Consider the following 26,544-nt stretch of genomic DNA (forward strand, 5'->3'; position numbering starts at 1 on the left):
TGAAGTACAAAGGACAAAATCTTTAAAAAGAACAAACTTGAAGAACTCACCCTTCTGATTTCAAAACTTATTGCAAAGCTACTATAATCAGGACAGTGTGGTAATGGCATAAGAACAATACTTTAAAGGATTAAAAATGGTGGCAGAGTAAATGGATGCTGCATGGACATGCTCCCGGGAACAAACTAGAATCACAACTAAAATACAGAAGAACTTCTTGAATAATCAACAGAAGATTCGCAGGAAAGAACCCTGATACCCGAAGACCAAAAGTGGAGACCCCAGAGAGACTGCGGAAGACAGCTTTCCCACACAGACATTTGCCTTGCCTGGGGGGAAAGCAGTAGACCAACCCTATTGGAAAACACCTTGTCCTGAGGCCACTTAAGAGACTAAAAATAGATGGGGGGGGGGGGCTATTGGAGGAAAAGGAGACATATGTAAAACTTTAGACAACATAAATAAATAAATAAATAAATAAATAAATAAATAAATAAATAAAGTTTAAAAGAGATTAAAAATAACAATTAGCCTCAAGGCAGAAGCACCTGCCCCACCCTGTTGAAAAAAACCCTTGCCACACCTCATGATGACTGTCTGAGGGCAATTCAAGTTGGAATCCAGTTAGTTTATAGGCAGAGGTGGTCTCTAGAGCAGTGGTCACCAACCTTTCAGACTTCTCAGACCACCGGTTGGTAACTGCTGCTCCAAAGGTTTCCTTAAACCAGCAGTCGCCAACCTTTCGGACCTCATGGTTGGTGACCGCTGCTCTAGAGGCTTTGAGTCTTTGCCTGATCTAATTAGCCAGAAACAGTGTTTGACACTGTCCTACACTAGAGATTGAGAGTCATAGAAGATCTACCTAATGTGAGAATAAACAAGCAATCTTTTCTGTCAGAAAAGGGAGTTGAGGCAACCGCCATTTTGGTCCCTGTGACTTCGCTGCCATTTTTTACTCTAGTGACTTGAAGCTCCCTTGAGGGGGCACCATTTTGAAATGGCAAAGGTCACCCCTTCCTTTAAATTAGCCAATCGTGCAAGACTGGGACCCTAAGCTCTTCCAATCAAAAGTGAGGGACAAATCACGTACGTCAGAAATAAAAGCCCAAGCAGACCACCTGCTCAATGTATGTCCTGCCAGACTCTGTGTTGGTACATACCCTTTGGCAGATTCAAGATATTGCCTTGCTGTCTGGCTCCCGAGTATGCTGTGTGTTCTACCAGGACCCCTGATTTGGGGGGCTCAACTTATTTCTAACACTAATACATAGTCACAAACCCAAACAGACTGCCAAAATGAGGAGACAAAAAAACAACCCCCAAATGAAAGAACAAAAGAATTCTCCAGAAGAAGAGATAAATGAAGCAGAGAACTTATCTGAAACAGAGTTCAGAGTAATGATGGTAAAGATGCTCAACACCATGAAAAAAGTTATAGTAACTAAGAAAAAAGAACAGTTGGAGATAAAGAATGACATAACATAAATAAAGAAGACATTGGAAGGAATACACAGCAGGTTAGGGGAAGCTGAGGATCAAATCCGTGAATTAGAAGATAAGGTTGAAAAAATCACTCAGAGAACAACAACAAAAAATTAAAAACAGGAGGACAGCTTAAGGGAGCTGTGGGAAAAGTGAAATGTAACAATATTAGAATAGCAGGTGTGCCAGAAGAGGCAGAAAGGGATAGAAAACGTGTTTGAAGAAATGGCAGAAAACTTCCTTAACCTGGTAAAGGAAAAAGTCACACAAGTTCAGAAGGCACAGAGAACCCCAAGCAAGAAGAACCCAAACAGGCCCATGCCCAGACACATCATAATTAAAATACCAAAAGTTAAAGACAAACAGAGAACCTTAAAGGCAGAAAGAGAAAAGAAAACTACTACCTACAAAGAAGCTCCCATAAGGCTGACACCTGATTTCTCATCAGAATCTCTACAGGCCAGAAGGGAATGGCATGAAGTACCCAAGGTAATAGAAAGCAAGGATCTGAAACCAAGATTACTATATCCACCAAGGCTATCATTCAAAATAGATGGTGGAATAAAGAGCTTTCCAGATAAAAAAGGCTAAAAGAGGTTATTACCACCAAGGCAGCATTACAAGAAATGCTAAAGGGACTGCTGTAATGAGAAGAAGAAACAGAGAAACCTAAGCATATAGAATTTAAATGGCAATAAATAAGTACCTATCAACAATAACCCTAAATACTATGCTGCTGTAAAAAGGAAGGAACTCTTACCATTTGCAACGTCATGGATGGAACTGGAGAGCATTATGCTAAGTGAAATAAGCCAGTCAATAAAGGAAAAATACCACATGATCTCACTCATTCATGGACAATAGAGACCATTATAAACTTTTGAACAATAATAGATACAGAGGCAGAGCTGCCTCAAACAGATTGTCAAACTGCAGCGGGAAGGCCGGGGAGGGTTGGGGGGCAGGAGGTAGGGGGGTAAGAGATCAACTAAAGGACTTGTATGCATGCATATAAGCATAACCAATGGACATAAGACACTGGGTGATAGGGAAGGCTAGGGGACTGTCTAGGGCGGGGGGATAAAATGGATACATATGTAATACCCTTTGTAATACTTTAAGCAATAAAAAAAATAAATAAATAAAATAAAATAAAATAAAATAAAAAAACAATAACCCTAAATGTAAAATAGATTAAATGCTCCAATCAAAAGGCATAGGGTAGCTGAATGGATACAAAACCATGACCCAACTATATGCTGTCTACAAGAGACCTACCTCAGAACAAAAGACGCACACAGGATGAAAGTGAAGGGATGGGAAAAAAATTTCCATGCAAATGGAAAAGAAAAAGCTGGAGTAGCAATTCTCACATCCAACAAAACAAACTTTAAAATGAAGGTTATCACAAGACACAACAAAGGTCACTATATAATACTAAAGGAATTGATCCAACAAGAGGATATGACCCTGGTAAACATATATGCACCCAATATAGGAGCACCTAAAGATATAAAAAAATTTCTAGAGGACTTTAACAGAGGGATTGACAATAATCTATACTAATAAAAGGATAATATGCTAATTAGACAAGGAGACCTTCCAGGAGACTGGCTGGGGAGGGCAGTTGGGAGCCATGAGGCTGGCAGGGGAGGGCAGTTGGGGGCGAGCAGGCTGGCAGGCAGAGGGGTTAGGGGTGATCGGGCCAGCAGAAAGGTGAGCGGTCAGGAGCCAGCGGTCCTAGATTGCAAGGAGGATTTCCCAGATTGGAGAGGGTGCAAGCCAGGCTGAGGGACACCCGCCCCACCATGCACAAATTTCGTGTATCGGGCCACTAATATAGTCATAACAGCAGACTTTTACACCCTGCTGACTTCACTGGATAGATCTTCCAGACAAAAACTTAGCAAGGAACAGTGACTCTAAAGGACACACTGGCCAAAACCGGTTTGGCTCAGTGGATAGAGCATCGGCCTGCAGACTGAAAGGTCCCAGGTTCGATTCCGGTCAGGGGCATGTGCCTGGGTTGCGGGCACATCCCCAGTGGGAGGTGTGCAGGGGGCGGCTGATCGATGTTTCTCTCTCATCGATGTTTCTAACTATCTCTCTCCCTTTCTCTCTGTAAAAAATCAATAAAATATATTAAAAAATAAATAAATAAATAAAGGACACACTGGATCAGATGGATTTAATTGACATTTATAGGACATTTCACCCCAACATAGTGACCTGTCAGCCAGTCATTCTGTTGTTCAGTTGTTCGGTCACTTAGGCTTTTATATATAGAATAGAGGCCTGGTACATGAAATTCATGCATTTGGGGGGGGGGGTGTTCCTCAACCCGGCTTGCGCCCTCTTGCAGTCCAGGAGCCCTTGGGGGATGTCTGACTGATGGCTTAGGCGGGGAGTGGGGCTAAGCCGGCAGCTGGACATCCTTAGTTTTGCTGTGGAGGTGGGAGAGGTTCCTGCCACTGCCACTGCATTTGCCAGCCATAAGCCTGGCTTCTGGCTGAGCAGCACTTCCCCTGTGGGAGCAGACTGACCATCAGGGGGCAGCTCCTATGTTGAGCATCTGCCCCTTGGTGGTCAGTGTGCATCATAGCAACTGGTTGTTCTGACGTCGGGCCAAAACCAGCTCTCCAACATCCCCCGAGGAGTCCCAGATTGTAAGAGGGTGTAGGCCAAGCTGAGGGAACCCCCTGGTGCACAATCAGGGCCAGGGAGGGACACAGGAGATTGGCCAGTTGGTGAGGGACCACTGGAGGGCTCCAGGGTGTGTCCGGCCCATCTTGCTCAGTCCTGAACAGCCAGACCCCAGCAGCAAGCTAACCTACAGGTCAGAGCGTCTGCCCCCTGAGGTCAGTGCACATCATAGCAAACAGTTGAGCAGCCTTAGCATATTATTAACATATTATACTTTGACTAGAGGCCCGGTGCACAAAATTTGTGCACTCGGGGGGGGGGGGTTCCCCTCAGCCCGGCCTGTGCCCTCTCACAGTCTGAGACCCCTCGGGGGATGACCACCTGCTGGCTTAGGCCTGCTCCCTGGGGGATTGGGCCTAAGCTGGCAATTAGACATCCCTCTGGCAGCCCGGCAGCCCTCGGGGGATGTCTACTTGCCAGCGGGGAGCAGACCTAAGCTGCAGTCGGACATCCTTAACGCTACTGAGGAGGCAGGAGAGGCTCCCACCACCACCGCTGTACTGGCTGAGCAGAGCTCCCCCATATGGGAGCACACTGACCACCAGAGGGCAGCTCCTGCATTGAGCGTCTGCCCCCTGGTGGTCAGTGTGTGTCATAGTGAACAGTCATTCCCAGTCTTTCTGCTCTTAGGGTCAGTTTGCATATTACCCTTTTACTATAGAGGATAGAGGCCTGGTGCACGGGTGGGGGCCGGCTGGTTTGCCCTGAAGGGTGTCCCGGATCAGGGTGGGGGTCCGCTTGGGTGCCTGGCCAGCCTGGGTGAGGGGCTGATGGCTGTTTGCAGCTGGTCACACCCCCTTCAGGGTGGGGGTCCCCTCTGGGGTGCCTGGCCAGTCTGGGTGAGGGGCTGAGGGCAGTTTTCAGGCTGGCCTGTGACATAAGCTCCCAGCCTCTCCTTTTTTTCTTTTTTTTCTTTTATTCTGGGATTTATTTACCTTCTATAATTGAAACTCTGTTGCCTTCACTGGCACTCCCAGCTCTGAGGCCGCGGCTAGCTGAAAGCAGGTATCTGGGGTTTGTTTAACTTCTATAATTGAAACTCTGTTGCTTTTGGAACTGTTGCTTTCAGAGCTCAGAGCGGGGCCACAGCAGGCAGGGAACCTTGGCTTCCTCCATCACTGGAGCAAGCAAGCCTCCTGCTCGCTTCAGCTGCGTGGCTGCCGGCCGCCATCTTGGTTGGCAGTTAATCTGCATATCTTGCTGATTAGCCAATGGGAAGCGTAGCGGAGGTACAGTTAATTACCCTTTTTGTCTTTTATTAGATAGGATTGGTTGAATGGCCAACCAGACGACCGGGCACTTAATATATTAGCCTTTTTATTATATATGATAGTACTGGAAGTTCTAGCCACAGCGATCAGACAAGAAGAAATAAAAGGCATCCAAACTGGAAAGAAGTAAAATTCTCATTATTTGCAGATGACATGATATTGTACATAGAAAACTCTAAAGACTCCATCAAAAAACTACTAGATATAATAAATGGATCTGGCAATGTAGCAGGATACAAAATCAACACCCAAAAATCGATGGCTTTTTTATACACCAATAATGAATTCACAGAAAGAGACACATGAAAACAAACAATCCCATTTACCACTGCAACAAAAAAGAATTAAGATACTTAGGAATAAACTTAACCAAGAAGGCAAAAGACCTGTACTTGGAATACTACAGAACACTGAAAAAAGAGAGAAGAAGATATAAACAAGTGGAAGAATATACCGTGTTCATGGATTTGTAGAATCAACATCATTAAAATGTCCACACTACCCAAGGCAATCTACAGATTCAATGCAATCCCTATTAAAATACCAACGACATATCTCACAGAGCTAGAACAAATACTCCAAAAATTTATATGGAATCAAAAAAGACCCCGAATAGCTGCAGCAATTTTGCGAAAGAAAAACCAAGTTGGAGGAATCACAATACCAGATTTCAAGTTATACTACAAAGCCACTGTAATGAAAACATGCTGGTACTGGCACAGAACAGGTATATAGATCAATGGAACAGAACAGAGAGCCCAGAAATCAACCCAAGCTATTACGCTCAATTAATATTTCACAAAGGAGGCAAGAGCATAGAATGGAGTCAAGAGAGTCTCTTCAATAAATGGTATTGGGAAAATTGGACAACTACATGCCAAAAAATGAAACTAGACCACCAACTTACACCATACACAAGAATAAACTCAAAATGGATAAAGAACTTAAATATAAGTTGTGAAATCATAAAAATCCTGTAAGAACCATAGGCAGCAAAATCTCAGACATCTCTTGTAGCAGTATGTTTATAGATACATCTCCTAAGGCAAAGGAAACTAAGGAGAAAATAAACAAATGGAACTACATCAAAATAAAAAGCTTCTGCCCAGCAAAATAAACCATCAAAAAAACTAAAAGAGAGCCCACTGTATGGGAGAACATATCTGGCAATGATACATCTGATAAAGGGTTAATATCCAAAATCTAGAAGGGACTCATACAACTTAACAAAAGGAAGATAATCTAATTTAAAAATGGGCAAAGGATCTAAAGAGACACTTCTCCAAAGAGGACATACAGATGGCCAAGAGAAATATGAAAAAAATGCTCAAAGTCACTGATCATCTGAGAGATGCAAATCAAAATGACAATGAGGTACCATCTCACACCTGTCAGAATGGCTGCCATCAACAAATGACAAGTGCTGGCGAGAATGTGGAGAAAAGGGAACCCTAGTACACTGCTGGTAGGAATGTAGACTGGTGCAACTATTATGTAAAACAGTATGGAGTTTCCTCAAAAAATTAAATATGGAACTGCCATTTGAATCAGTGATCCCACTTCTAGGAATATAGCCTAAGAAACCCAAAGCACCAATCAGAAAGAATGTATGCACCCCTCTGTTCATAGCAGCACAATTTACAATAGCTAAGATCTAGAAACAACCCAAATGCTCATCTATATATATAAAGAGGTAATATGCTAATTGGACCTAACGGTGTCACAGTCAGGACCGCTAAGGAGGAGGCTGCCTGCACGTGTGTGGCGGGGCGTTGCTCCTGGAGATGGGGTGGAAGTGGGGAGGCGCCTGGAGGAGGCCCGTGCCCGGGAGGGCGGGGGTGAGGGCCCATAGCGCCCCCCTCACCAGTCCTTCACCACCCACCTCTCACACTCAGAGCACCCCGCCGCTCACCTGCCTGGGGAAGGAGCACAGTGCAGCAGGCGGGACCAGCACGAGGCAACTCAAGGGACTGAGGTTGGGGCTTGAAGCGGCCAGAGAAGGCCAGAGGGTCAGGGGGCTGGGCCAGGCACGCTGGAGCTCTACGTGGAGAGGTTTGGGTGTCAAGGTAGGGTGGTGGGTGGGTGGATGGGCAGGCCACACGATTTTACGCCCTGGGCTCCTAGTCTGTAGATAAGTGGATAAAAAAGCTGTGGTACATTTATAACATGGAATATTATGCAGCAGTAAAAAAAGAAGAATCTGTTACCATTTGAGACAGCATTGAGGGACCTGGAGAGTTATCAGAGAAAGGCAAGTATCACATGATCTCACTCATATGTGGAATCTAATGAACAAAATAAACAGATGAACGGAGTGGATTCAGAGACATGGAAGCAGGGAACAGAATGCAGAAACTCAGAGGGAAGGTGGGGGAGGGTGTGTGGATGGGAGATAATCAACCAAAGACCTTGTATGAATATGGACACAGACAATAGGGTGCTGAAGGCCTGGGGCAGCCTGGGGGTGGGGCAGGAGGGGGACTGAAGGGGGTTAATGGTGGGGAAAAAGGGGACATGTAATACTTTCAAAAATAAAGAATTATTAAAACAAAACAAACAAACAAACAAAACAATACTTTATAGATCAGTAGGAGAGAACTGAAAGTTCAGGAAAAAATCCTTACATTTATGGTCAGTCAATGCCAACTATTCAAAGGGGGAGAGACTAGTCTTCAACAAACTGTGCTGGATATCCACAAGCAAAAGAATGAAACTGAACCCATACCTCAGACCATATTAAAAACATTATTTCCAAAATGATCATAGACCTAAATGCAAGAGTTAAAACTATAAAACTCTCAGAAGAAAACACAGGAGTAAATCATTATATAGGATTAGGAAATATTTGCTTAGATATAATACCAGAAGCAAAAATGTCAAGAGAGATAAATTGGACATCAAAATTTAAAACTTTTATAATCACCATAAAGAACTCTACTCAACAATAAAAAGACAACTCAATTTAAAAATGAACTAAAGATCTGAATAGACATTTCACCAAAGAAGATATATACATGGCCAATAAGCACAAGAAAAGATGCTCAACATCATTAGGGTAATACTGTATATCAAAACCACAATGATACCACTTCACATCCATTATTATTATCCTATATAATAAAAGGCTGATATGCAAATAGACCGAACAGCAGAACAACCAGTTACTATGATGCACACTGACCACTAGGGGGCAGACGCTCAAAACAGGAGCTGCCCCCAGGTGGTCAGTGCGCTCCCACAGGGGTAGTGCCACTCAGCCAGAAGACCCGGTGGTGGCAGGAGCCTCTCCAGCCTCTGCGGAAGCGCGAAGGACATCCCCTGAGGGGTCCTGGACTGCGAAAGGGCACAGGCCAGGCTGAGGGACTTCCCCTCCAGTGCACGAATGTGGTGCACCGGGGCCTCTAGTCTATAATAACCAGACAGTATTGTCAACAAGGATGTAGAAAAATTGGAATCCTCATACACAACTGGTAGAAATGTAAAATGGTGTGGCTGCTGTGGAAAACCGTTTGACAATTCCTCAAAAAGTTAAACCGAGAGATACCAGCAATACCACTCTTAGGTATATACTCAAGAGAACTGAAAACATCTATATATATAAAAGGCTAAGTGTCCGTCTGTCCAACCGGTCACTATGATGTACACTGATCACCAGGGGGCAGATGCTCAACGGAGGAGCTGCCATGATGCACACTGGCCACTTAAAAATAAACGGCCCCACGGACCTGGCGCTGACAAACCAACACTCGGCTTCCCCCAAGTGGGACACAGGCCCCGCCACCACCCTAGAGCGACACACCACCAATCTCAGCCAATGCTGCCAAGACCCCATGGTGCAAAATGTGGCCCCCAGCCCAGCCTGGAAAAATGGTTGCTGTGGGTGCTGGGCAATGATGCCAAGTAGTAACTCCCGGCTTCCTTTCCCTAGCAACTAGCCTCCTTGGAGTTTCTTCAGCCTAGGAACCCAACTTGCTTTTTAGCCAGGTGCAAACATTTTACAGTTTAACCAAATGTTTGTGGAGCATTTTCCCCTGCCTCATCTCATTTGATCCTCACAGAAGTCCTAGAGTAGGTAGATAGGAGACTCAGTAGAATCCAATTTTCTTTTCATTAGCAAGACGCGAATAGCAGTATTAAAGTATTTCTTCTAATTACTTTCCTTGTAATGTGCACAAATCCATGCACTGGGACACTAGAATTATCCTTAATAGCCAAAAAAGTGGAAACAACCCAAGTGTCCATCAAATGAATAAACAAAATGTGGGATATTATTTGGCCAGAGTTATCAAGTACTGAATGGAAGTACTACTACAACATGGATAAACCTTGAAAACATGCTAAAACCAGACACAAAAGGCCACATATTATATGATTTCGTGTATATGACATATCCAGAATAGGCAAGTCCACAGAGACAGAAAGTAGATCAGTGGTTATCAGGAGCTGGGGAAGGGGAAAATGGGGATTGACTGCTAATGTACAGGGTCTTTTAGGGGTGATGAAAATGTCCTAAAATTAACTGTGGTGCTGGCTGCACACCTTTGATTCTGCTAAAAACCAATGAGTAGTACACTTAAAAATGGTAAATTCTATGGTATGTGAATTTTCTCAAAAAAACAAACAAACAAACAAAAAACCCCAACCAAAAGAAACACACTTTTAAAAACATCTACTTCTAAAAGAAAAAACAAACAAAAAACCCCATCTTATCACATGGGTTGCTGGCCACACTTTCCATTGAAATAGTAAAATTAAAACCCTATTAGGTTTCTGTCCTCTATTTCATTTCTGAGAGTCACAACCTCTGTGCTCTTTCTTTTCATATTTCGTTAAAATATGTTTTTATTGATTTCAGAGAGGAAGGGAGGAGGAGAGAGAGAGAGAGAGAAACATCAATGATGAGAAAGAATCTTGGATCGGTTGCCTCCTACACGCCCCCTGCCTGGGAATGGAACTGTGACCTCCTGGTTCATAGGTGGACACTCAACCACTGAGGCACACCAGCCAGGCCGGCCCTCTGTGCTTTTCTAACCCATGCTTTGGTAAAAGCCCCCCAAAATATTTTCCTCCTTTTACTCAGCACAAGGTATTCCTGGAGAGAGAGCTCTGAAGTGGGCAGCGCAATCTGATAGCTCATCTTAGGAGGCTCCTCATATTGAGGCTATCAGAAGGTAGGAGAGTCGCACAGCCCTAAGAAAAAAAAACCAACCCTCCAGATACCTCGATTTCATACTTCCAGACTCCAGAACTGAGAGACAATAATGCTCTGTAAGACACACACACACACAGAAGTTCCTCATACACACTGACTTGGTATACCCACTTAAAAATCATATACAGATGGGAAACTTGTATGGACAAAATTATATGAATTGTATGATTTTAAATATTTACTTAAAAATTATATGTACATACATTTCTAGTTTTTTTCAACTGAACCATGAAATCTCCAATAAAGGCCCAAGTCTAAAGTCTGTGCACTTGGGGTGGTGAATACACAATACAAAACACAGATGATGTATTACGGAACTGTCCACCTGAAACCTATATAATTTATTAACCAATGCCATCCCAATAAATTCCATAAAAATTAAAAACAAATAAATAAATATAGTCTGCGCTCTAGTACGGCCCCAGTGCCCCATACACTGTAGGTATCCCGTGTGGTCTTTTGTTTCGGAGGCTGATGAGACCTTATCACCAGATACCAAAGTGTAGGGCTTTACATTCCGGTTCCACCACTTACTCAGCAGCTGTGACTTTGGGCCAGTCGCTTAAACTGTGTGCCTCGGTTTACTCATTCCTAAAATGAAGCTGGCCATACCTGCCCCTTGGTGTTCAGCAAAAAAGAAAACGTTAATGAGGCTCTGAACACGGCTTCTGGCACCCGGAGAGGCGAGGCTGCTATTGTCTGCATGTACTAGTCCGTGGCAAATCTTTTCCTTCCCATACTTTTGAACCTAGACTGATTGATATTAGCCCTCTTAATCAGCTTCAGCTGTAAAAAAAAATAAAAAAAATCACTGAGAATAAAAAGAAAAGAGAAAAACTATCACACATCAACACATCCAGGGAACGAAAAAGAGGTTCCTTTCTCTTCGGTCTCTCTGGCTACGGCACGTCCTTAGCATCCATCACCCACAGCCCCAGGGCTCCCAGCTGAAAGGCACATCTGGGGGCAAACGAGCGATGCGAGTCTCCAACACGCCAGCCACAACTCCATGTCAGGGAGCCATGTTTCCCACTCGGGAAAATGAAAAGGTGCACGAGCCCCCCCATCAGTCCCCGTCTCCCAGGAGGGCCGGGTCCCAGCACAAAGACCGCATCACCACCGGCAGCGACCTTCCCTCCCTCATCCAGCTTCTGGGGGGGGGGGGGGCTGGAGATGGACCCACCGGGAGAGCTGGGTGGGCGGGGGACAGAAAAGCCGGGGGGGGGGGGCGGCACGACCTCGGGAAAGCGAGGCACTGGGAGGTGTGGTTGGAGGGAGGGGTCGGGCCTCACCTTCGCCCGCTTGCGCCGGCTGGTCCGTCGTCCCTCCGGAGTCTCGGCGATTCCCGTTTCCATGGGGGTTGCAGAACCAGGCACGACGGGAGGCCCAGCTTGAGGCCCGGCGGACCCCGGCGGCTCGGCGAGGCCCCCGGGGGGCGAGGACCGCGGAGGCTCCTTCTTGCGGGGAGTGCGCTCCCCGGCCACCCCCGGCCCGGCCTCCACGGGGCCCGACGGGCCCGCGGGCGGCGCGGCCACCTCGGAGCCATTCTCCGAGCCTGCCGCTACCCCAGCGCCCGCCTCCGAGCCAGCCGCGGCCGCCGCCGCCGCGGCCGCCGCCTTCTTCCCGGACAACATCTCGGGCCGCCGGGCTGCTGACAGCCGTAGGGGGCCGCTCAGCCTGCGGGTCCGCGGGTGCGTGGGATCGGGGCCGCGTCGCCCAGCCCCGCTTCTCCCGGCCGCGCGCTGCCCACCGCCGTCGCGTACGCAGGCGCGGAGCGCGCTCCCGTCGCGTCCGGACAAAAAGGCCGGAGACACCCACGGCCCCGCCCTCTCCCGCTGCCATAGAGTCGCGTCCTCGCGGCTAGAGCGGCACCATGGCAAAGAGCGCGGTGCTTTCCCAGAGCGTCTCCTTGGCCTTTGGAGCTGGCCCGACACCGGCCTTGTCTTAGGGCTTCTGGGCCAGACTACACCTCCGAGGGCGACCATTTCATCCAGGGATTTGTATGCATTTATAAATTCATTCACTCATTCATTCATTCATTCATTTATTCATTCACCTATGCGTCGATTCAACCAATATAGGTGACAAGGGCTTAATTATAGTTCTTGCTTTCAAAGAGCATATGGCCTAGGGATGGGAAATCTCACTTATTTATAATTGTCCTTGATTGTACTGGGGAAATCTTGGAGAGCAAACAAATTTCGTGGCAATAAAATGGACAGTAATTAATAAATCCAGTTTGGAGTCCAACAGGATTGCTCTTGCATCCAAAGCTTTGTTCATGCCCTTGCTCCCTCACACCTCCATTCCCTTTGTCCGCTCCCTCCCCCATACACCGGTTTCTACAAAATAGTGAACACATGTCAAATATTTGTTTGTTTATTTGTTTATTATTTAGAAACAGCAGGATGATAAAGCTGGTTCAAAGGAGAACATTAAAAAATTGATATACAGTGGGGCCTTGACTTATGAGTTTAATTCATTCTGAGACCGAGCTCCTTAAGGAGCTCATTAACCCAAATTACTCTGTCAACTCAATGGAAAAAATCGGCCAGAGACAGCTGGTATCTCAAAAAACTCATTAGTCAGGACATTCGTAAGTCAAGGCCCCACTGTATAGTCATTGGTCAGTGGAAAACAGAATGCTAGGAAAGGATTGCAAGGTAACTATATATATAAAAGCCTAAGTGACTGTTATGACCAGTCGACCAGTCGCTATGACACACACTGACCACCAGCGGGCAGATGCTCAACGCAAGAGCTTCCCCCTGGTGGTCAGTGTGCTCCCACAGCCAACGTCCTGTGGCCTCTCCCCGCCCTCCCCCCCCCCCCCCAACCGGGCCTCTAGTTTTTAAATAAGAAAAAGCCGTTGATGTCTTACAATGCCATAAAACTAAACTTCGGGGCTTATCTTTTCTCTCAGACAGAACTTATTTGCATTTATCTCCCCCCACAAAAAAAATACATTTGCGCCCTAGCTGGTTTGGCTCAGTGGATAGGGTGTTGGCCTGTGGACTGGAGGGTCCCAGGTTTGATTCTGGCCAGAGGCACATGCCTGGATTGGGGACTCAATCCCCAGTGGGGGCCATGCAGGAGGCGGCCAATCGGTGGTTCTCTCTTGTCATTGCTGTTTCTATCTCTCTTTCTCTCTCCCTTCCTCTCTTAAATCAATAAGGAAATACGTGTTTTTTTAAAAATACATTTGCTGCTTATCTATTTTTTTACCCAGAAATACAGGCATACCTCGGAGATCTTGTGGTTTGGGTTCCAAACCACCATAATAAAGCAAGTTTCACAATAAAGCCAGTCATAATCTTTTTGCTGGTGGAGGGTCCTACCTTCAATTTGTGAAAAGCAAAACACCTGTGAAGCACAATAAAGCAAAACACAATTAAGTGCGGTAGGCCTATAACGGGGTTTAGTTTCATTTTCTTAAATTGTGGTAAAATATATATAACATAAAACTAAACATCTTAAGCATCTTTAAGTGCACAGTTCACTAGTGTTAAGTACATTTACATGATTGTACAATCTCCAGATCTCTTTTCATCTTTAAAAACTGAACCCATTGAACAATAACTCCCCAACACTCCCCCCACCCCACCCCCAGCCCCTGCCAACCACCATTCTACTTTCCGTATCTATAAATTTGACCACTGTAAATATCTCCTATAACCGGACTCAAGCAGCTTTTGTCTTTTTGTGACTGGCTGATTTCATTTAGCATAATCTCCTCAAAGTTCATCCATGTTGTAGCATGTACCAAAATTTCCTTCATTTTTAAGACTGAATAATATTCTAATGTCTGTATATACAACATTTTGCTTATCCATTCATCTGTTGGTGGATTTCTGAGTTGCTTCCACTTTTTGGCTGCTGTGAATAATGCCGCTATGGACGTGAGTGTGCAAATATCTCTTCAAGACCCTGCTTTCAGTTCTTTGGGATATATATGCCCAAGTGGAATTGCTAGAGCAACTTACCCATTTTTTAAAAGTTCACATCTGGCCGTAACCAGTTTGGCTCAGTGGACAGAGCGACGGCCTGTGGACTGAAGGGTCCCAGGTTCGATTCCGGTCAGGGGCATGTACCTTGGTTGTGGGCACATCCCCGGTGGGGGGTGTGCGGGAGGCAGCTGATCGATGTTTCTCTCTCATTGATGTTTCTAACTCTCTATCCCTCTCCCTTCCTCTCTGTAAAGAATCAATAAAATATATTAAAAAAAAAAAAAAGTTCACATCTGGCCCTGGACGGTGTGGCTTGGTTGGTTGAGCACTGTCCCATGCACCAAAGGGTTTCCGGTTCCATTCTGGGTCAGGGCACAATCCTGGAGGGGGGGGGGGCATTTAGGAGGCAGCCGATCTAGGTGTCTCTCACATTCTCTCTCTCCCCCCTCTCCCTTCCTCTCTCTCTAAAACTAATAAAACATATTTTAAAAACCAATCAATAAAAGTTGACATCTGACTTTACAGAGTGGGGACCCTAATCAATATTAAGTAGTAAGTCAAACAAAGTTATCCTCCCCAAAAGCATCAGGTGACAAACAGGTGGGCCAGTTAGATAATATTCTAGTATTACTGTCAACAAACTTGCAGTAAACTTTTAGCCTTATTTCCAAATTCTGGATAATTTTTATTTGCAGTCTCCCTCACTATGAGGATAGGGACTGTGTGACTGGGTATTTTACTCTCAGTGGCTAGCTAGGCCCTTAAGTACTGTTGATTGAATGAAGTATCGCTAAGGCCTACATCACTTGGCTGTTATGAGGACATTATGAGATGTTGCTTGCAAACTGCCTGTCAAAGTCTGGCACATAGTGGCTGATTAAGACATAGGAGTACTTAATATTATTGTTATGCAACAACTGGGGGCTGGGGGAGGGGGATGGTCATGACTCGGAGGAGGGGCAGCCATGACTCCTGGTATGGGGGCAACTGTCCTGGAGGGGGGACTGAGGCTGGGTCTTGGGGCCTGGGTGCCACCAAGCTAGAATGCTGGGAGACCTAATGTCTTTTTTTAGGACTCTCCACGAGATACTTGATTCCTCGGGCACCATAGGAGCATTGGTGGCTTGGATGATCAGCTATAAGCCAGCCTTGTTTGGGTTCCTCTTCCTCCTGCTATTGCTTAGCAACTGGCTGGTCAAGTATGAATTCAAGCCTACCCCCCCAGAGACCCAGCAGGTGAGCAAGAGGAGCCTTAGCTTCAGTTGAAGGTGATGGGATATTCACAGGTAGTCTGGGGTCTGGGGGACGGGGGCGGGGGGGGGGGGCGGCGGATGTCAGGATAATGGGGCAAGGCTGAGGCACCCATGCCTCTAAGTCTTTGCTCTGCAGCTCACCCTTCACAAGGCTAGGAAGTCGGGACCACCCTAGACTCTGCCACTTCATGTTTGACGTCAACATGCTTTGGCAACAGCAACACTCACTTTAAAGGAAAACATGAAAATGGATGAACTGGCCGAAACCGGTTTGGCTCAGTGGATAGAGCGTCGGCTTGCGGACTGAAAGGTCCCAGGTTCGATTCCGGTCAAGGGCATGTACCTGGGCTGCGGGCACATCCCCAGTAGGGGATGTGCAGGAGGCAGCTGATCAATGTTTCTCTCTCATCGATGTTTCTAGCTCTCTATCTCTCTCCCTTCCTCTCTGTAAAAAATCAATAAAATGTAAAAAAAAAAAGAAAAAGAAAATGGATGAACTAAAGACACGTGTATAACATAGATACATCGCTAAAATATAATAATGAAGATAGGAGAGATGTACATGAATTATGACATATTTTATATGGTTCAAAAACATGCCAAACAATACCCTATCTTGTTTCTGAACGCACATTTTTTAAATTTAATTCTTTATTGTTCAAAGTATTACGTATGTCTCCTTTTCCCCCCCATTGACCTCTCCCCAGCTGCTCCCACCCCCCAGCACATGCCCTCACCCCCCTACTGTCTGTGTTCATTGATTATGCTTATATACATTCATACGAGTCCCTTGGTTGATCTCTTACCCCTCCCCCCCACCCCCTACCCCCCAAAAGCACATGTTTAGTGAAAGTACATTAAGGCAGGATTTTTCAACTTCCACATGGAAAAAGTAAACTCTGGATTCAGGATTGCAGTTGAGATGCGTTCAGGGAGGGAGGGAGACACTCTAGGAGAGTGAGCAACAATTGCATTTGTGATGTTTTACTTCTTACACTAGTGTGGAGATGTGGGTATTTGCTGTAATATTTACTTTTTTGTGTGTCTGAAAGATTTAATTTTTAAAGGGTTGGAAAGACCAGGAATTTGTAGTTGAATCCAAAAAAGAACAGCTAAAGTATTATTGCTCTGGGTGAGGGGGCAGATGAGGACGATCGAGACAAGAGCGTGTCCTGAGACGCTGAGACTGGGCAGCAGAGACTTCGCAGGGCCTGACGAACTCTCAGCGCCCTGGGGAATGCACAGCCCTGGAGACAGATACATTTGGGTTAAAGGTTTTATGTTCTTCTATGAACCAGAGGGAACTGTGGGTCCTGGGGGTGTGGGGTCTCTCCTGCAAGCTGGATGATGCTGAGCCCCCATTCTCTCACCCACACGATGCTCTCCTGGCGGGCTGGCTGTGAGAATCCATTAAGGTGACAGTTATATATCACCGGGCAGGGGAAGGGGGGACCTCTCGTTATTAACCAACCTCCCCTCTTTTCCTGCTGGCGGGAGCTTAGGAAAAGACAGAGAAACGAAAGACCCCCGAAGCCGAACCCAAATGCAACGCCATGAGCATGAGAGAAGTCGAGAGACTGCACGCCTGCTTTGCCCTCCAGGATAAGATCCTTGAACGGCTTATGTTCAGTGAAATGAAGCTGAAGGTCTTAGAAAATCAGATGTTCATCGTTTGGAATAAAATGAGTCACCACAAGCGGTCGAGCGGTCAGCAGATGTTTGCCGAGAGGAAGCACAGACCGAGGAGACAGGAGTCCCCCTTCTCTATCTACTCGGAGTGCACGACCAATTCCCCCTGAGGGCGGAGGCTGGGGTGGGCTGGCTTCTTCTGGTGCTACCTTTACTCAGTAAAACCCCATCAGAGACTATTGGATTTTCTTAGTAAATCACACTGGAGAGGATGACTGGGCGCTGAAAGGTCACCTCCAGAAAAGCAATCTACTCACCAGGCCAGCCAGATGGCATCCCATGACACAACCTGACGGCTCTAGAACCCAGCCCTTCCTCCCCGTCAGTTGGACCACCCCAACCCTGGTTCAGAGCGCTATTTACCTGCTCACCTTGAGTCTCCCAAGGGTCTCCCCACTGCTGTCCCACCCTCCGATCTCCTCCTCACTCTGCACCCAGAGGCCAGAGCAAGCCCTGCCAGGCCAGGCTCTGAGTGTGTTCATTGCCTGTTCTCAAGCCAACGTCTACCCATGTTTGACAGAATAAAACCCATACTCCCTACTTGGTGTTCAGGCCCTCCATGATCTTATCCCCTTTCCAGGCTCTTCCCCGCGCCCTTCCTCCCCCCCCCCCCCCGCATTTCTCACCCTCACACGCTTTATACTCTATGCCAAAGTACCCTAAACATCAGTCATTAGGGTACCACCTTAGTGATTTTTGCCATAGTCACAAGTCACCTGAATGTTTAACTCAACATTGTCCCTTTAAATGGACTATTTTTCCTTAAATAAATGTATCTGTAAAGGAACATAGTAATCAAGGTAAATAATTTATTTGTAAATTAAAAACAGCATCATTTGCCTGAAATAGACCTTAACTGTCAAAATAGAGACAATGGAAACTAAGTGATGTTATTAAGTTCCAACCAGAGCTGGGTTGCCTTCTGATGGATCTGAACCTGTGAATTTCGGGTTGAAAAAAAGGAGATTTAGCAAGTGTTAGTGCTTAAAAGGTATGCTAGCACCAAGCTGAGACTCTTCCCCATAGGAGGTTGGAAAGGGCAGCACTACCTCACTGTGACTTCGTGCCTTGTTGGTGTCCTACTTAAAATCACCTCTCTCCCACGGGTCTCGGGAACTCTGACCAAACCAGATGACTGGCCGTCCCCCAGCTGCATCCACATCTCTGCGCACACGGTTTCGTCCCCTGGAAGCCCTTTTCTTCCCGTTCTGCTGTTACAATTCTTCACTTCTTCCAAAGCTACCACCACCAGGAGGCTGCCTTCAACCCAGCTGTGCCGAATCTCTTTCCTTAGCACTCTCCTGGCATTGTATCTGTACTTCTACAGCGGAACGTGCCACAACCCGCTGACACTTGATTTGTACAGATTTCTATATCCCCTCCTCACCCTCTGACTTGTTTATAGATGCTTGAGGGCAAGCACAGCATCTGGCTCATCTGTATATCTCCCCATAGCACCTAATACAGTGGCTTGTATACATTCATTCTATATAATAAAAGCCTAATATGCTAAGTGTCCGGTTGTCCAGTCGTCTGTTTAACCAATCAAAGTGTAATATGCTAATGATATGCTAAGGCCACTCAACCACTCGCTATGATGTGCACTGACCACCAGGGGGCAGACGCTCCAACTGATAAGTTAGTTTGCTGCTGGGGTCCTGCCGATCGGGACTGAGCAAGACAGGCCAGACATACCCTGTAGCCCTCCCATGGTCCCTCCCTGGCTGGCCCACCTCCTACATCCCTTCCCAGCCCTAATCATGCACTGGTGGGGTCCCTCAGCCTGGCCTGCACCCTCTCGCAATCCGGGACCCCTCAGGGGGGCACATTGACTGTCAGGTAGTTCCATCCTATCTAATAATAGACAAACATGGTAATTAACCGTACCTCTGACACGCTTCCCATTGGCTAATCAGGGCGATATGCAAATTAACTGCCAACCAAGATGGCGGCCGGCAGCCAGGCAGCTGAAGCGAACAGGAGGCTTGCTTGCTCCAGTGATGGAGGAAGCCAAGGTTCCCCGTCTGCCGTTGCTGGGCTCTGAGCTTGCACTCTAAGAAACTATGTTGCAATTATAGAAGCTAAACAATCCCCATGCTTTCAGCCAGCCGGCTGAGCTGGAGTTGCAACAGTGTTTCAATTATAGAACCCAAACAAACCAGATACCTGCTTTCAGCAGCCAAGGTCTCAGAGTTGGAGCCGAGCCTCAGAGCTAAAGCCGGCTCTCAGTTCCAGTGACAGCCATAGAAGGTAAATAAATCCCAGAATAAAAAAAGAAAAAAGAAAAAAAGGAGAGGTTGGGAGCTTCAGTCACCTGCCAGCCTGAAAATGGCCCTCAGCCCCTCACCCAGACTGGCCAGGCACCCCAGTGGGGACTCCCACCCTGAAGGGGGTGTGACCAGCTGCAAACAGCCATCATCCCCTCATCCAGGCTGGCCAGGCACCCAAGTGGGACCCCCATCCTGATCTAGGACACCCTTCAGGGCAAACCAGCCGGCCCCCACCCGTGCACCAGGCCTCTATCCTATATAGTAAAAGTGTAATATGCCTCCAAGCACCAGGATCAGCGGAGCAGCGAGGCCTCCTAGCACTGGGATCAGCTGAGCAGCGAGGCCTCCTGGCTCCTGGAGCAGTGTGACAGGGGGCAGCGCCCAAACCCCCTGATCGCCCTGTGGCTCTGTGTGTGACAGGGGGCGGGGCCACAACCTCCCTATCCGTCCTGCTCTTTTCGTGACAGGGGAAGGCACCCCAACCCCCTGATCGGCCCTGCTCTGTGCCTGATAGGGGGGAGCTCCCCAACCCCCTGATCGCCCTGCTCTGTGGGTGACAGGGGGCGGTGCCTTAACTCCCTTATCGGCCCTGCTCTGTGCGTGACAGGGGGTGGCGCTATAACCTCCCCATGGACCCTGCCTTGAGTGTGACAGGGGGCAGCGCCCCAACTCCCCAATCGGCCCTGCCCTGAGCCCGACCAGGGGCTGCACCTAGGGATTGGGCCTGCCCTCTGCCACCCAGGAGTGGGCCTACGCCAGCAGGTCGTTATCTCCCGAGGGGTCCCAGACTGTGAGAGGGCACAGGCCGGGCTGAAGGACCCCCCCCTCCCCATCGAGTGCACAAATTTTGGTGCACTGGGCCTCTAGTCTCTTCCACCAAACAGGTACCACCTAGACTTTCAAGGCTCTGATGAGCAATGGCTTGTATAATTCCAGCACACAATTCTCATGTGCTGGAATTTCCTGATATGATACAATATGATGATGGAACTACCTTTACAGCACTGCCTCCCAGCTGTGGGTGAACATGGAATTTGATTCAAGGTATCTGACCCACAGGTCATTGTGTCACACCTTGATGGTGCTGAGGCCCACTGGCAGAATACTGAGAAGTGCCCTTTGCATGCCCAAAACTGTTTTGTACTCTATATACAAGGTCTTCCTTGCTTTCTCCTGGGACACAATGCCACCTGCATATATGAGCCTTCATGATAACCCAAAACCTGTAGGCAAGGCAAAGGCACCCAGCCTCTGGTGCCACTGACAAGACATTCTTTCATATTAAGTACATGGATCTCACCAATTAATGAATGAATATTTTCCTTCCATAGATAGGTAGAACCATGACCCATACCTGCTCAGCTTTCCTGAAGGAAATTGCTATGGGGACAGCCAGGGTTCTCACTGCCATGAGGGTTATTGTGACTCAACTTAGGTTATTCTGGATAACCACACAGCTTTGGACTATTTGCTGGCCAGGCAGGGAAACAGCCACATTGGCCAATATCCCATGGTGCTTCTGGGTTAACAGCATCAGCCAAGTCAAGAAGCCCAGGCAGCTACTGCAGGAGCAAGTCCAATGTCTTCAGGCTTCTCCTCTCTCTGAACTTGGGGCTCTCTCCCAGGCTTGGCAGGGACTCCACGGCCTGATGGCCCTGGCCTCCACCATGGGTTTCCCTCTTCACTGTCTCTCCAGCAATGCCCACAACCAGTGGAAGTCCCAATATAAGCCCAGGTGATTCATTCCTTTTTTTTTTTTTTTTTTTTTATTCTATCCCTGTTGATTTCTACCTCTACTGGGCAGGGTGTGTTTGATGAGCCCCGAGGTCAGGGAATGGATCTTGGAAGACCCTGAGGGCTCACTCCATGTTCTAGCAATGAGACAGCAGGTAAGCACCAGAGGGGGCTCCCTCCCCCAAAGCAGAAATGATTCCACATGGTCTCCACTTCCCAGGGTCTCCAGGTGCCCTGAGCACTGCAAGCAATTCCCCTGGTGCCTGAGCTCAGACCAGTTTTTCTTGACTTGCAAGACCGACTTCCCACTTGCTATAAAGAAGCAGACTCATGAGAGTGCGTGGGATGGGAGTTCCTCTCCTGGAGCATGCCCCAGGGTGTTCCCAGCCACGCCCTGACCCCACACCTCTTTCCATACGATGATGGGAGGTTGGACAGAGAACCCAACGTCTCACTCACTGCCTCCCTCTGCTTCTAAGTTTCCCCAGGGAAGCCCTTGCTGGTGTTTTCTGATTTCTCTTTGAGCCTTTGTGGCCCTTGCCCTCACTCAGGACTCACACCTCTGGACCTCGGGGCTCAGTCCTCGGACCCCTCCTTTACTCCATCTCACACCCATGCGTGGTGATGGCTTTAAATGTCATCGACTGTTACATGCCAGTGATGTTCTAAGGTGTACCTTTGATGCGGATCTCTAAGCTAGGCACAGTCTCATCCTGAGGCCCCTGCATTGGATGTTCCCCGCACCATGGATGCTCTTCCTCTGCTGTCTGAATATCTCACTCCCTTTCTTCCTTGAGCTGATCTGTTAAATATTTCTTTCTCGATGAGGCCACCCTGACTGCCCAGTTTAATATTTATAACCTGCCCCTCTTATCTGGCTCTACTTACTTTTCCATAGCAGGTGTCACTTTCTAACATACCACTTAGCTTATTTATTGTTAGCAATACAGCGAGCCCCCAATATCAGGGGCCCTGGTAGAACACAAAGCATACTTGGGAGCCAGCCAGCAAGGCAAATGTCTTTGCTCCTGCAGGGGGCGTGCAGGCACAGGGTCTGGGAGTGTGATGCCCACACCGAGCGGGTGGTCTGCTCAGGCTTTTATGCCTGATGTATGTGATCGGTCCCTCACTCTTGATTGGTCACAGAGCTTAGGCTCACACTCTTGTGCGATTGGCTAATTTAAAAGAAGGGGTTGACCTTTGCCACTTCAAAATGGCAGCCCTCAGGGGAGCTGCAAGTCACTTGACCCAAAATGACGGCTGCCTAAACTTCCTTCTTCTTTTTTTTTTTTTTTTAAACTTCCTTCTTTGACAGAAAACGTACTTGTTTATTCTCACAATTCCCCCCTTTTTTTTTATTTAACTCTTTTCTTCAAACTTGGCTAACATTCGTTGACTCTCCTGCTCTGCAGTGTCTAGGACAGTGTGGTGAACCTTTTGAGCTCGGCGTGCCAGTGTTTTGAAAAACCCTAACTTAACTCTGATGCCGTGTCACATATAGACATTTTTTTGATATTTGAAACCATAGTAAAACAAAGACTTATATTTCTGATATTTATTTTATATATTTAAATGCCATTTAACAAAGAAAAATCAACCAAAAAAATGAGTTTGCGTGTCACCTCTGGCACGCATGTCACAGGTTCGCCATCACTGGCCTAGGAGAAGATTATTTTGCTGTTGGGTCAATGTGGTTTCAATTAACTTTAGATAAGACCTCTCAAACATGGGATGATATAACATCCACTACTGTCATTCCCTTCCATTCTCCAAACCATGGCTAAATCCGAGAAAGGGTCCTCAATCCCAGGATTCTCAGCTAACGTGTTAGCTAGAGTTGTTAATCCCTGTAGGGCCTTAGGGATGGTTCTGTCCGGAGCTGTGTTGTCAGGGATGAATGTAAAACACTCCCCCCACCCAACATTACACATACTTCTCCTTTTCTGCCAGAATCATATCCAAGGCCAATCTATTTTCCCATGTCATCCTGCAGGTGGCATATAGTTGTTCAGCTACACCTTTAACTGAGTCTTGAGTATAGTTAGCAATCCTTTGCTGGTTATAGTAAATACTAGTGGCCCGGTGCATGGATTTGTGCACATTGAAAGCAAATTAATTAGAAAAAATAACAACATGATATAACAACATCAAAGACATGACATAAAAACAACATTGATAAAAACAATGACTGACAAATTGATTAAACTTATTCTAATATCTCCCTGTACACCACATTAAGAGTAAAAACACTTTCAGAGTGCTTGACTAATTTCCCTTGTGATGAAGCATTTACAACTTTAACTTTAACATCACATGCTCTTCGAACTCAAGAGAAAGAAACAGGGGGTCACGGGACACGAGAGGCTCTGGGCACCAGCCCCGTCCTTGGCCCCCATCCCAGGCCCCACAGTCCCAGGGCCCCACAGTCCTGGGGCCCTCATCCCGGGCCCCACAGTCCCAGGGCCCCACAGTCCAGGGCCCCACAGTCCCGGGGCCCGCATCCCGGGCTCCACAGTCCAGGGCCCCACAATCCCAGGGCCCCACAGTCCCGGGGCCCCCATCCCGGGCCCCACAGTCCCAGGGCCCCACAGTCCCGGGCCCCACAGTCCCAGGGCCCCCATCCCGGGCCCCACAGTCCCAGGGCACAGGGAGGACGGTCCCCGCTGCCCGTCAGTCAGGAAGCCGCCATTAAACCTCTCGCTCCCTCAAAAAAAAAGAGAAAGAAACATATAACTGACCATGTCCAAAAACGGGTTCAGGTAGGAATATTCCTACTCTGTTTAGATTGGTGCCAGCGAGGGCTTTATATGTATTGCGCATGTGCGAGTCAACGTTTATTTTTATTTTTATTTATTTTTTTACAGAGAGGAAGGGAGAGGGATAGAGAGTTAGAAACATCGATGAGAGAGAAACATAGATCAGTTGCCTCCTGCACACCCCCTACTGGGGATGTGCCCGCAACCAAGGCACATGAATTTGTTTCCCATCCTCAGAAAGTCCCTTGTGACTATGTGCTCCACCTCCCATACTGGAGTTTTCTCGCACTGTGCTCAATCCTCCATATTGGAGATGTCTCACACTCTCCAAGATCTGCTTCATCCCTCTCTGGTTGCTTCCCTTGTGGGAGAATAGAACTGTAGATCAGAACTCTGCACTCGCTTTATGTCCAAGATACATCCCAGTCACATATGCCCGACCTCTGAGTAGTACAATCACCAAAGTAGTACTCAATCTAATTCCCCACCTTGGCTCATGCATGAGGTTACCTGATTGCCATGGTTCTTGCTTGTTTGGGCCCTTTCCATGTTGCTGGCTGACTCTCGATCCTGAGCTCATAGTTGGCCTGGGGGGAGGGGTGGTAATGGCTGTCCCTCCTCAATGAGGCCGCTGCAACTAGGCAGCAGGGTGCACCTCCTCAACTGAGGGCTCCAATTGTCCTCTGTAGAGACAAATGGAATCCCGGACGAGCCCCCAAATTGTTAGAACTAAGGCGAGCCCCAAAAATCATGGGTCCTGGTAGAACACAAAGCATACTCAGGAGCCCGACAGCAAGTGAATATCTTTACTCCTTCAGGAGGGTGTGCACCCACATGGTCTGGGAGCATGTGCACACTGAGAGGGCGGTCCGCTCGGGCTGACTCACATGATCTGTCCCTCACTTGTGATTGGTCACAGAGCTTAGGCTCACACTCTTGTGCGATTGGCTAATTTAAAGGAAGGGGTTGACCTTTGCCATTTCAAAATGGCAGCCCCCAGGGGAGCTGCAAGTCACTTGAGCCAAAATGGCGTGTGCCTAAACTCCCTTCTTTGACAGAAAAGATTACTTGTTTATTCTCACATTTATTATGCTGCTCCTACTAGAATATAAGCTCTATGAGGTCAGGGATCTTTGTCAGTGTTGTTCACTCAGATATCTCAAGCACCTAGAACAGTGCTCAGCACTTAGTAGGTGCTCCATACGTATGAGTTGACAATGGATATATGTTGTTATGTCTGCTTTGCCATCATGTCCTCCCTCAGACCCAAGTGTAACCCCTGGCATATGGAAGGCCCTCAAAAAGTCATATAGAAAAGTGGCCACATGGTGATTGAGTCAACGGGTTTGTGAGCAAACAGATCAATTAGTGACCCAATCAGAGCCTGACTGGGGAAAATGCTAAGTAGCTTCATAGATTGTTTAGGAGAGACGTTTTCCTTTTTAAAGTTTAATTTGTCCGTGATATCTTTTCAGCCACATTCTTCTTTCTGAACAGTCCTGATGCTGAGGGCGGGGACAGTCATTTTCTCTCTCTGGGAATGTTCTGGAGTGAACTGGGGACAAAAGAGTGACCTTGAAATAGTCTGGGAAGCAGCCACATCGAGAGGTAGAGCTTAGAAGAAAGAGCTCAGGCGAGAGGCAAAGAGAGGAACCAAACAGGAGTCTCGGAAGTCGCGTCCACTTGAACTTGGGAACCTTCTAACCTTCTGTGTTACAGTCAGTGTAGCAGTTCTGCTCCTAGTTCTGAAACCTGGACATCTTCCCCAGATAAGAGAAATCAGAAAACACCACAAAGAAGGATGGGACCATTGGAATAAGTTCTGAAACTGGAAGAAGAGATGGAGAGAAGGAAACAGAGTGGGAGTGAGAACAGCAGGCAAGAAGAGAATGGGAAAGGTGGGGAGAGGAAAGGGAGAAAATGTAGGAGAGAAGGAGAGATGGAGAGAGGGCACGAGAGACGAAGAGATCCTCGGGAGCCTGAGAGGAGAGGGAAACACACCGCCGGTAACAATAGTGGCTATTGTTTATGGAGCACTTGCTGTGAGCCAGCCTGGCACTGTGTGCTTTACGTGTCTTAGCTCATATAATCCTTGCTCCCACCCATGGGTGCAAGTTCTATTTCATTACCCTCATTTACAGATGAGTACATTGAGGTCCAAGTGAAGCCAAGAAATCCGACCCAAGTCACAACTATATCTGTATATCTCTCTATCTCTCTATCTCTG

The 26,544-nt window shown here is 47.2% G+C and overlaps 2 protein-coding genes across 4 annotated transcripts in view; one reads left to right on the forward strand and one right to left on the reverse strand.

Annotated features, from left to right (window-relative positions):
- KDM1A (lysine demethylase 1A) overlaps nt 1-12,448 on the reverse strand; it is a 67,993-nt gene extending 55,545 nt beyond the window's left edge. For 2 of the 3 annotated variants that reach the window (XM_059690872.1, XM_059690871.1), the window contains exon 1: nt 11,961-12,447. In XM_059690872.1, the coding sequence (XP_059546855.1) occupies nt 11,961-12,302 (342 nt within the window). In that variant the 5' untranslated portion in view covers nt 12,303-12,447. Of the gene's footprint in view, nt 1-11,960 lie in introns of all 3 variants that reach the window. The other variant, XM_059690873.1, reaches the window with a different exon arrangement.
- A 3,110-nt stretch (nt 12,449-15,558) lies between these two features.
- Nucleotides 15,559-17,667, forward strand: TEX46 (testis expressed 46). Its single transcript, XM_059686245.1, has 3 exons — nt 15,559-15,590; nt 15,689-15,851; nt 17,470-17,667. Exons 1-3 carry the CDS (start codon nt 15,559-15,561, stop codon nt 17,665-17,667), a joined length of 393 nt encoding a protein of 130 aa, XP_059542228.1.
- The last annotated feature ends 8,877 nt before the right edge of the window (nt 17,668-26,544 follow it).

Source organism: Myotis daubentonii, chromosome 3, assembly GCF_963259705.1.
Source record: "Myotis daubentonii chromosome 3, mMyoDau2.1, whole genome shotgun sequence".
Lineage (NCBI taxonomy): Eukaryota > Metazoa > Chordata > Mammalia > Chiroptera > Vespertilionidae > Myotis > Myotis daubentonii.